At 40.3% G+C, this 12,151-nt stretch overlaps 1 protein-coding gene across 1 annotated transcript; it reads left to right on the top strand.

Moving 5' to 3' along the window:
• The first annotated feature begins 3,559 nt into the window (after positions 1-3,559).
• figla (folliculogenesis specific bHLH transcription factor) lies at positions 3,560-10,748 on the top strand. Its single transcript, XM_070834245.1, has 5 exons — positions 3,560-3,751; positions 4,480-4,626; positions 4,726-4,815; positions 6,702-6,851; positions 10,670-10,748. The coding sequence occupies exons 1-5, from the start codon at positions 3,566-3,568 to the stop codon at positions 10,697-10,699; spliced, it is 603 nt and encodes a 200-aa protein (XP_070690346.1). The 5' UTR covers positions 3,560-3,565; the 3' UTR covers positions 10,700-10,748.
• The last annotated feature ends 1,403 nt before the right edge of the window (positions 10,749-12,151 follow it).

Genomic DNA, 12,151 nt, shown 5'->3' with positions numbered 1-12,151 from the left:
ATGAGTCAGGCCTTTACTTTACCGTTTTTAGTCACAATTTCATTCATCCAGTACTGCACTTATGCAATTTTGTGGCATTCGTATGGCAATTTAATGCTACTTTACACTTCACGTCACTGCATTCATATTCAGTTCAATAAAGTGATTTTCATGCTAATTTATCCGACAGTTTATTTTCAAGAAAGCTGAATACAAAGCACAGTGCATAGATAGTATATAGACCTTTTTCACAGATGATACCTGCCTGTGCATGTGTGTACGTGTGTGGGAGTGAATGATTAATGAAGAGCATTTTAAATCTCGTTGTATTGTAAATGCAATGACAATAAAACTATTCAATTTTGACCTGTTGGAAAAACCTGCTGTTAAAAAGGGCTAAATAGTAATTCTAACTTAAGTAGTTAGAATTACCTCCACCTCGACCAGCTGCAGGACAGAAAGATCACACGTAAGCCTGTGATCTAAGTCCAAAACTTTTTGCACCTACTACCCGTTTCAAACCCAAAACACATGGCTGTAGACTCGTGTTATACATTGAGCAGATTTAATGATGGAGTGTATAGGATTTTGGAGATCTACTGGCAAAAAATAGAATATAGTATTCATATCTATGCCAATCATGTATAATCACCTGAATGTGTCACAGTGTTTTCGTTGCCATAGAATGAGCCCTTTATTTCTATGTACTGAGCAGATTGTCTTTAATGAAGTCCGGACAAACAAAGGCATGTTATCCATCAGCCATATTTTATACTTACAAATGACAATACAATTGAGAAAAGATGCATATGTTTTTTTTAGAAAGCAGCTGTGTTGTATGGACCATAGTTGCCGTGGTAACCGCAGGAAATATCACAGTGAATGTATGTGTATATATATATATATATACACACACATACTTATTAATTACAGTGACAGTGAATATTACAGTGGGGCAAAAAGTATTTAGTCAGCCACCAATTGTGCAAGTTCTCCCACTTAAAAAGATGAGAGAGGCCTGTAATTTTCATCAAAGGTACACTTCAACTATGAGAGACAGAATGGGGGGGAAAGGATCCAGGAAATCACATTGTCTGATTTTTAAAGAATTTATTTGCAAATTATGGTGGAAAATAAGTATTTGGTCAATAACAAAAGTTCATCTCAATACTTTGTTATATGCCCTTTGTTGGCAATGACAGAGGTCAAACGTTTTCTGTTAGTCTTCACACACTGTTCCTGGTATTTTGGCCCATTCCTCCATGCAGATCTCCTCTAGAGCAGTGATGTTTTGAGGCTGTCGCTGGGCAACACGGACTTTCAACTCCCTCCAAAGATTTTCTATGGGGTTGAGATCTGGAGACTGGCTAGGCCACTCTTGCGAAGCCACTCCTTCGTTGCCTGGGCGGTGTGTTTGGGATCATTGTCATGCTGAAAGACCCAACCACGTTTCATCTTTAATGTCCTTGCTGATGGAAGAAGGTTTTCACTCAAAATCTCATGGCCCCATTCATTCTTTCCTTTACACGGATCAGTCGTCCTGGTCCCTTTGCAGAAAAACAGCCCCAAAGCATGATGTTTCCACCCCCATGCTTCACAGTAGGTATGGTGTTCTTTGGATGCAACTCAGCATTCTTCAGCACGACAAGTTGAGTTTTTACCAAAAAGTTCTATTTTGGTTTCATCTGACCATATGACATTCTCCCAATCCTCTTCTGGATCATCCAAATGCTCTCTAGCAAACTTCAGACGGGCCTGGACATGTACTGGCTTAAGCAGGGGGACACGTCTGACACTGCAGGATTTGAGTCCCTGGCAGCGTAGTGTGTTACTGATGGTAGCCTTTGTTACTTTGGTCCCAGCTCTCTGCGGGTCATTCACTAGGTCCCCCCGTGTGGTTCTGGGATTTTTGCTCACCGTTCTTGTGATCATTTTGAGCCCACGTTGTGAGATCTTGCGTGGAGCCCCAGATGGAGGGAGATTATCAGTGGTCTTGTATGTCTTCCATTTTCTAATAATTGCTCCCACAGTTGATTTCTTCACACCAAGCTGCTTACCTATTGCAGATTCAGTCTTCCCAGCCTGGTGCAGGTCTACAATCTTGTTTCTGGTGTCCTTTGACAGCTCTTTGGTTTTGGCCATAGTGGAGTTTGGAGTGTGACTGTTTGAGGTTGTGGACAGGTGTCTTTTATACTGATAATGAGTTCAAACAGGTGCCATTAATACAGGTAACAAGTGGAGGACAGAGGAGCCTCTTAAAGAAGAAGTTACAGGTCTGTGAGAACCAGAAATCTTGCTTGTTTGTAGGAGACCAAACACTTATTTTACCGAGGAATTTACCAATTAATTCATTAAAAATCCTACAATGTGATTTCCTGGATCCTTTCCCCCCCATTCTGTCTCTCATAGTTGAGGTATACCTATGATGAAAACTACAGGCCTCTCTCATCTTTTTAAGTGGGAGAACTTGCACAATTGGTGGCTGACTAAATACTTTTTTGCCCCACTGTATATAAATGTAATATAATAGAACAAAATAGAATAGAATAGTTCTTTATTGCCAGTGTAATGAGACAATGAAAGGCAGTTTAGCACACTCTTCATTTAGCAGCATGGTAAAAAGGAAACATATTTACAGTAAAAGAAACAATACAGTGGTCCACTTGTCGAAGTAAGCGAAGAACTGGTTCAGCGAGTTCAGGAGAGTGCTGTCTGTGACGTTTTTAGATGTATGAGTGTCTTTGTGGCCGATGACTGCCTTTATTCCCTGCCACATGCCCCTGGAGTTATTGCTGTTAAAGTGCTCTCATGTGCCATTTGTATCTGTGCTTGCCCCTCCTCAGCCTCCCCCACGCCTATTTGCAGGCCTGTGGGTCACTTGATTTGAAGGCAGAGTCTGCTCTTCATTGTTGAGCCACGGCCTGTGGTTGGAAAAAACATTTAGAAGTTTTTGTCGTAGACACCCTCCCTGATGCAGGAGAGGACAGCTGAAGTGTGTCCCTCCAGGTCGGTCCCTGAGGCAGATACCCTGCCCTGTCTGAGGTGTCAAAGCAGTCCTGAAGGGCTGAGGTGGCCTGGTTTTGACAGATGGTCCCTGTCTGCAGATTTTTTTTTATGCTGGTGTTGGGGCCAGAGGCAGATGGGTGGCTCTGAAGGCATCTGGGATGCTGGTGAGAGATTTAACTCTTTAAGATATGGAAGCTCTCACACAATAAGCACAGTATTTATCCAAGAGGCACATTAGGGCTGCAAAGGTCCTTGAAGTGAACACAGGAGATTATTTTCACTCAGTGTCTACATAAAAGTCTTCTTCTTCTGGCATTGATAATTCTACTTAATACTACAAATGTATCTATGATTTGTCTAAATAAAACTTTCTTTATTCCTTTCCTTCAACTTCATTTCCTCTTCATACCCCTCATGCTCTGGCAGAAGGGGTGTGAATTCACGGCGCCATTACTCTAATTACGCACGCAGCACAGGTGTGACCCCTGGGTACGGCCCCCACCTTCCATGTTTACCTGAGGATATGGCATAGCGCGGAGAAAAAGTTAAGAAGCAACAGAATAACTCGTTCCTCGTTAAAATGAAGGTGCCAGAGGAGGAATTCATGAGCGACATTTTGAAGCGTTTAACTGGCGAGTCCGCACTTCCTGTGTACAGCAACATTGAGAAGTTCAAACGAGGGAAGGACGGCTTATACTTTGTCGCCGAAGACTTCAATGAAACAGTGAAAAAACGAGAAATGGTCAACGCCAAGGAACGACTGAGAGTGAGTGAAACTCACCGTCTTTAAAAAGAAAAAGTGTCCGTCTTTTAAACAGTCTGTGTATGAACCACGAATGAGTGTTTAGCAGAAAGCAAGAGATGCTCGTGTCAGACTCGGCCATGTTGGCAAGTGTCCCCCTCACACTTGAGCTTTTTACAGAGTTGGTATTCTCCATCTATCACAGTCCAATACTTGGTAAATACACCGAATTAAACCGTGGCCAATAATTGTTAAAGAACACAGGCCTAAATCTTGATTAGAGACTTCTGTGTTTGGCCAGAAGTCTGGCCCTCTTAAATTGAAAGGTTTGTTAATGCAGTTTGGCATAAGGAAACACTAAAGAGAAAGCAGACCAGGCCTTCACAGACACAATTAAAGTAGGAACATAAATGAATGGATATTTATATGATGATATTTATGATGTTACAGCGACAGGTAAGGTTTGTATTGACATTACGTAAGGGTTGGAACAGATGTCAATTTGAAATGCAAATTTGAAGTAACATCTATGGATAACTGATTAATGATCATTGGTACAGAGCCCTTTTTGATTTGCTGTATAGAAAACTCCTCACTGTATATTGTGCTCATATGCCCTTTATAATTTAACAGTCATAGCTTCATATTGCCAGCAGGGAAATCCAGACAAATGTCACTGTTTAACATTATGGTTAGACAACCTCAGACAGAATTGCATGATGACCCTATATACCAGCCTTTACTCTGTGCAGATCAGGAACTTGAACACCATGTTCTCCCGCTTGAAGCGCATGGTCCCGCTGATGCGCCCAGACAGGAAACCCAGCAAAGTGGACACACTTAAAGCAGCTACGGAATACATTCGATTGCTTGTTGCCGTTTTGCAGGAAACTAACAGTGTGAGTACCACAATCATCAGTGTCCTTTTGCTTTTTTCCAAGAGCAACACTGCCACTTATTTTGTGTTATGTTGATTACTGTTATTTTCTATTTCTCAGGATGATGGTAGTGGGACTGATTTCCTAAAGAATGCAATCACTTATGGTCAGACTGAAGGCTTGGGCAATGACCTATGGAGAATTGATGATGTGAGTGTTTGTTTTTTCCACTGTGCAGTTATGACGTTTTGACACAGTTTAGTTTGTGCAGACTAGAACTGTTGTGGTAATCCAGTGAGTTTAGTGGCTTAACGTGCGTCCCAACAGTGAGGAGCGATTAAATAAGATAAGATAAGCCTTTATTTATCCCACAATGGGGGAATTCCCATGCCATGAAAATTAGATGATTTCTATAATGTGCTCTGCAGGTTTTATGTTTGTCTTCATACTCCTGTTAGATTCATACATCCATAATGGCTGAACACTGTAGCAATCACAGCATTTTATTAGACAGACCGAGGAAATTGTTGGACATATTGGATACTGTACTGAGTTGGATCAACAACTGCATATCTGTGTAAGTGTGCAGTATAAGTGTGGTGTACCTCAAGGGCCATTTGAATATTTAAATACGGTGGAATCTGCTTATGATGATGATCACGATTACAGTGACCAGCAGCTTATAATGGATCAAACAGCTTAGGTAAGAATCACTCTTATGGAAATGCTATGCAAGTTATCAAGTAGTCCGCTTACAGTGTTCATTTTTGTCTTGTCATATGTGACGACAAGTGGAAAAAAAATTAAACTGACAATAATTCTATTTTCTCTCTGAAAAATGTAGTTTCCTGGAAGTTTGTGGCAAATTTGGTGCTCCTCAGGCTACCTTGTGTAGTCTACTCAAAGAACAAGAAACGGTCATGGCTGCTAGTAATGGAGACAGAAAATGGTGCACGGCCGGCCAAATTCACCCCCTGTGTACGAGGAAGGCACCTGTGGTTGATGCGGCCCTTGTCACGTGGATTAATAATGCCTTATCACATATTGAGTAGCATAATGAATGGCAAAGCTGTCCATTTCTTCATGTAAAAATATTCAAATGTCAATTAGATGGTAATATAGACGAGACTATATAGACGTCATTGTCAAAGTCATCAAATTGTCATTGGTCGAACAGTTGCTGGTGTTACTTTTCATAAGGGGGAGAGCCGCCTAAATTCAATATTTTTGTGTATTTATTTTGACACCATACTGTAACTCACCGCTAGTGGAGGAGTAGTGCTAGATTGAAGGGAGTGATTGATGCACTTGTTTTCTTCCTCAGTAGAATAATCGTCTACTGGTCCCCAGCAACATGCTGCGTCTTCTGCTCCATGTTGTTCTTGTGGGGTACGAGCAGATGATTATTCCACAGCTATGCTAATTAATTCACCAAGATTTTCTTTGGTTGTCCACAATAGTAATAATAATTATCCCTGATTGTCTCTATAATGGGTTTTAACTCTATTACCATTTACTGGGTACCTCTGGGGAACTCTGCCAAACAAGCTCTTATCTACAAAGGAACACTGTAACTGCCTTTTCACATGCCCACTTAGAAAATGTGTTGACAATACAGAAATCAGCTGCCAGGCTTTTAACCAGAGTAAACTACATGTGTATGAACACATCGCCCTGGTTTGAGCCTCTTTACACTGGCATGCAGTACTTTTTAGCAGTTGTTTTGAGGTTCTCTTCATGTTATGTTCATTTGTGCTTGCCATGTGAAGCACTTTGTAACTCTGTGATCCTTAATTGTATAAACAGGAAGCGATGGAGGATTTTAGGGCCATAAGGTAAAAACCTGACCTCAGTCCAACTCAACATTTGTTTCACTAAATGGATTTCAGACTTGATTTTAACTGATGACATGATTTGGCCGTGGTTTCATGATTGAGCACAAGATTTTATTCCTTTTACTGCTGTAAAAATGCATTGTACTGTGACTTAAACCACATTGTCATGAATTCACTTTTCAAGTTCAGGATCATCAGGTGAGCATTGGATACCAGAAGGTTGTATTTTGATCTGTTTACTTGCATCCTTTTTTCTGACAGTTGCTGAACATGTCAGAGGAGCACATGGAAGATGGATTCATGCTCCCAGAACCAGTAACAGAGGACGGAGATATGACCAGACTGGTGTTGCAACATTGTGTGATGCCTGCATACCAGTTCATCATCCAAGTAGCACCTGATCAGACTTCGGTAACTCATTTAGTTTTCCTAATATTTGGCCTAATTTTACATGTTTGTCGGCTGTACTCCACCCACACAGTTGCTGTCCCCCCACCATGTGTACAGTATGGTGGGTGGTTGAGGTGAAAGCATCTGACCACTGCACCATATGTATGTTTCCATACCTAGAATGGATGAGTGGATTTTCACCGCCATGAAGGCTATGCACCCACTTTGTTGTTTTGTTTGTTTGATAAAATTAAGTCTGATGTAATGAACAATGCATGAAAATTAAGAAATCCTATAGAAGCACATGTATTTTAATAGTGCTCTCCAATCTTATCACCCTCACGAGAAGTCTGTCATGAAAAGAATATTTTGAAGGTTCAATTGAATTCCTGCAGCTGTTGGAGTAGGTGTTGTGAAACAGAGTTCCTTGTTTTTGTTTTTCTTGGCTATGCTGACCTGAAATGGTTTTCCCCAGACAGTTTTGAGTATTATGCATGCTTTGTTCAATTAGAGCTCTCTTAATTAGATGATTTAGTTGATAGTCTAAATTAATGCAGAATCTGCTCAGTTGTAGACAAGCAGCCTTCATAGTCTAAAGACGGGCCCTTCAAACAATAGGCAATCACACATGTTTGGTTCCTGAAATGGAATACTCTACAATTACAACTTGCAATCAGAATGGATCATTGAATTGTCTTCAGTGTAGCTCTAACATCAGGCATTCAGAATGTCCTCACAAGTACCCCTCCATCTGATTGTGTAATTCAAGGTGAAGAGGTTCTTTCACACTGGTGCCATTGTGCCTCTCAAAGAATTGGTGTGATGTACAGTGCTGTGAAACAGTATTTGCCCCCCTACAGATTTCTTCTGTTTTTGCTTTATTGTCACACTTACATGTTTCAGATCATCAAACAAATTTTAATATCACACAAAGATGACCTGAGTAAATACAAAAAGCAGTTTTTAAATGATGATTTTATTTATTAAGGGACAAAAGCTATCCAAACCAACCTGGCCCTATGTGAAAAAGTAATTGCCCCCTAAACCTAATAACTGGTTGTGCCACCCTTGGTGGTAACAACTGCAGTCAAGCGTTTGCAGTAACTGGCAATGAGTCTTTCACATCGCTGTGGGGGAATTTTGGCCCACTCTTCTTTGCAGAATTGTCTTAATTCAGCCACATTGGAGGGTTTTCGAGCATGAACGGCCTGTTTAAGGTCATGCTACAGCATCTCCATCGGATTTAAGTCCGGACTTTGATTAGGTCACTCCAAAACCTTTATTTATTTATTTTTTTAGCTATTCGGAGGTGGACTTGCTGGTGTGCTTCGGATCATTGTCCTGCTGCATAACCCAAGTGTGCTTGAGTTTAAGGTCACGAACTGATGGCCGGACATTCTCCTTCAGGATTTTCTGGTAGAGAGCAGAATTCATGGTTCCATCAATTACGGCAAGTTGTCCAGGTCCTGAAGCAGCAAAGCAGCCCCAGACCATCACACTACCACCACCATGTTTGACTGTCCGTATGATGATCTTTTTCCCAAATGCTGTGTTAGTTTTACGCCAGATGTAATGGGACGCACACCTTCCAAAAAGTTCCACTTTTGTCCCGTCAGTCCACAGAATATTTCCCCAAAAGTGTGGGGGATCATCAAGATGTTTTTTGGCAAATGTGAGATGTGCTTTTGTGTTCTTTTTGGTCAGCAGTGGTTTTCACCTTGGAACTCTCCCATGGAGGCCTTTTTTGCCCAGTCTCTTTCTTATTGTTGAATCATGGACACTGACCTTAACTGAGGCAAGTGAGGCCTGCAGTGCTTTAGATGTTGTTTGGGCTTCTTTTGTGACCTCCTGCATGAGTCGTTGATGCACTCTTGGAGTCATTTTGGTAGGCCGGTAGTCCTGGGAAGGTTCACCACTGCTCCATGTTATCTCCATTCGTGGATAATGGCTCTCACTGTTGCTCGCTGCAGTCCCAAAGCCTTAGAAATGGCTTTTTAACCCTTTCCAGACTGATAGATGTCAATGGCTATGTTTCTTGTCTGTTCTTGAATTGCTTTAGATCGGGGCATGATGTGTTGCATTTTGAGATCTTTCAGCCTACTTCATATTGTCTATTTAAGTGATTTCTTGATTCTACAGCTCTGGCAGTAATCAGGCCTGGGTGTGGCTAGTGAAATTGAACTCAGCTTTCAAACATGTGGTTAATCACAGTTAATTCATGATTTAACAAGAGGGGGCATTTACTTTTTCACATAGGGCCAGATTGGTTTGGATAGCTTTTGTCCCTTAATAAATAAAATCATCATTTAAAAACTGCTTTTTGTATTTACTCAGGTTATCTTTGTGTGATATTAAAATTTGTTTGATGATCTGAAACATGTAAGTGTGACAATAAAGCAAAAACAGAAGAAATCTGTAAGGGGGCAAATACTTTTTCACAGCACTGTAGTGTCAGAACAGTTTTTTTCCTCAAGAGTATTTTTATTACTGGATGTGTAGCTCCAAATACAGTATCCACAAGCAAAAAATATCTTCAAGAAAAATAACAGTCGAAACAACCCCCAGGTGGATAAACAATGAACAAGGGTCAAATACATGTAAAACGTAAGCAAGCCAGCCAAGACCATGAAGTTTCGTTGGATGATGACAAATTCAGCATAGCAAAAGGTCGTGAATGAGATAGTGTCGCTTCGTTTAGCGTTAAGCGAAGATATTATTTGGTAATCCAAAGATGCCAATCAGTGCAGTGGTTCAATGGGGACTCTTCAGACATCTAACAGGGTGTTGGAAGCCAAAGACCAACAATCTTGAAGTGCAGAGCATGACTAAAGCACATGGGTCAGGTCTGTGGGTGAGTGACAGCAATGGCCACACTGGATTCTAAACCTGGGTAAATCTCCGCTAGCCTGGACTTACTAAAATGAATTCTAAGTAAAACCTTCATTTGAATGAGTGCTGGGCACGTGATGAGGAGGAGGAGACCCGTTTTATTGCTTTCTCCCAGAAGTCATCCGTTATTGTAGCCTAATCTCTAATTCCTTCTACCAACGTGATTTGATTTTGTGAGTTGGATGATTTTCAAAGCTTAAAGGATAACTCCAGTATTTTTAAACCTGGACTCTATTTTATATATTTATGGTTTGAGAATGGGCTGTAATGGCTGCTTGGGGAAATTGCATCCAATTAAAATATGTCTACTAAAAGTACTTATTTTTGCCACTTACAGGCTCAGATTGTTTCTAACAACGTTACAGAAATTACCCTGAGAGGCTCTTATGAAAGATATTCGTCCTCTTTCAGCAGGGAGGTAAACACATGTCTCCAGGTGAGGTGAGGTGAGGTGGAAGAACTGAGTGACCATAGAGAGGAAAAAAAACTATATATCGAAACTACATTGATGGCTTGAAATACTATTTCATGCACACAAGATACAATTCATGGCCAGGTTTTAATTGATTTATGGCCATGTCTTGATTAATTTGTCCTCACTAAGTGTATGTACGGATGGCCAGCCCAACTGACCAATACAGAGTCATGACTTGAGGGAAGGAATAGATGGTCATTGCTCATGATTACTAATATAGATGATGCTTTGAATTTGTAATCATTTTGGAGTTGGATCCATATTTTTAAAGTAGAAAATAGCAAGAAGTTTGTGGTGTCATGGAGAGTGATGAAAACACTAATGCTGGAAGTAAAGATGAGTTACATGTCTGGTCCTCTAATGAGCCCCAACTAGATTTGAGTGTGTGCGTCCTTCTGCTCTTCTTTTTTTTTTTTTCATTCCTTGAAGTCTCAGCCAGAACTCTGGTGTGATCACCTTCTCTTTCATTCAACAGATGTCACAGCCTTCAACAGAGTGGTGTTAGAGCAGACGGCTCAGATCAGGACTGGAAAGCTGCCAGGTTGTTCTTTTTTAATATATGAACATCAAACCAGTCCTCAGAAATATATTTTCAGTAAGGAAAAGAAAGGAAAACTGTTTAAAGTCCAACACTGTAGTGTGGAAATAATTGTCAGAAGACAGTGTAAATATCAGACAGGTTACAATAGGGGTTAATTATTGTTGTTGCTTATGGTCAGAATCATTATGAGTACTGTAGCAGTAATAGTACCTGATCCAAATATCAACATCATAACGACATAACAGCATGCATGAAAGATGCTTATCACTGTGATTTAAATTTTCAGATGACAGTCAGTACAACACAAGCACAGGCAGAGAGGTCCTCACAGAGGATATTTAGACACCTGACAGTAGGAAAGATCGCTGGTGTAAATAGTGGCATGAATAACACAGCTCCAGTTTCAGGCCCCTGGTCGTGTGCCGCTGGCTCACTGGGACCCTTGACCAGAACAGAGATGTTGTAATTAGTAACACATGAGCTTTACCTTCAAACACCAGTCAAATGTCTGTGCTGTGAAAAAGGTCTGTTGCTTGACATCATTTATGTCCTTGCAGTGGGATACTGAAAGGAGATTATATCAATTCAGGTCTCCAGCCAGAGTCATTGGTAGCATATTAAGAACTGTATTTTTACTGGTAAGTGTTAAATCCTGATATGTTATTCTGGCTGATTAGACCTCTGCTCAAGTAAAAAAAATGAAGTGTGACTGGTATTTCTGAGGTCATGAAATTCTTGCATGAACAAGTAATTTGAACAACACTGGAGTTATTTTTTTCACGAGTCATTTTCCCGCTGATTTGAAATGCTTTGTTATAGAGCCCTCTTCTGGCTGAACGTTGCACTCTGCATTCCTGTACTAAAAACAGCTGCATCTGTTCAGTACAGCCCCAATCATTGTAACAAGTGTTTGGAATCGGTTGTTAGGAATTCTAAAATAATTCTTGTCTTGTTTTTAGGGGCGTGTTGCTTTGATGAAAGGATATTTCAAGAAGAAAATGCTATTTTATTTCCCTTGTTTAATTTAACTTTTGAAATTTCTCTTTAGTTTGAGTAAATATGACTGTTTTTATTTTCACTTAAACTGTATCCTTGGCAGTCCTTGAATAAAATGTACAAGACAACTTTTGTTTTTTACATTTCTCTGTGAAAGGATTTATTATTTCACTCGCTACCAAACTTGTGTTTTTTGATATCTAATTAATACTACCAGCTTTTGTTAATTATACTTTGAAGGAAGACATTAGTGCCAAGAGGACAGGTCTGTTCTTTTCTTTGACATTTCTGGCTGTCATCGTGTTAATTTGTCCATGTGATTAAATGGTGTTTGCCAAATTGTTTCCTGGTAAAAGCTTTAATCTCAGGTTTGATTTCTCATCAAATGTTTACCTCCGTGTAAAAGTCATGAGCTAAATA

This window comes from Pempheris klunzingeri, chromosome 7 (assembly GCF_042242105.1).
Source record: "Pempheris klunzingeri isolate RE-2024b chromosome 7, fPemKlu1.hap1, whole genome shotgun sequence".
In the NCBI taxonomy this organism is placed as follows: domain Eukaryota; kingdom Metazoa; phylum Chordata; class Actinopteri; order Acropomatiformes; family Pempheridae; genus Pempheris; species Pempheris klunzingeri.
The sequence above is the reverse complement of the archived record's forward strand: the minus strand, read 5'-3'. Positions and strand labels throughout refer to the sequence as shown.

Bases quoted from the DNA above. Each gene is read 5' to 3' on its own strand.
- figla (XM_070834245.1), top strand. From the start codon at position 3,566: ATGAAGGTGCCAGAGGAGGAATTCATGAGCGACATTTTGAAGCGTTTA. The intron at 3,752-4,479 runs GTGAGTGAAACT...TACTCTGTGCAG, and splicing joins ACGCCAAGGAACGACTGAGA to ATCAGGAACTTGAACACCAT. The intron at 6,852-10,669 runs GTAACTCATTTA...TTCATTCAACAG, and splicing joins TAGCACCTGATCAGACTTCG to ATGTCACAGCCTTCAACAGA.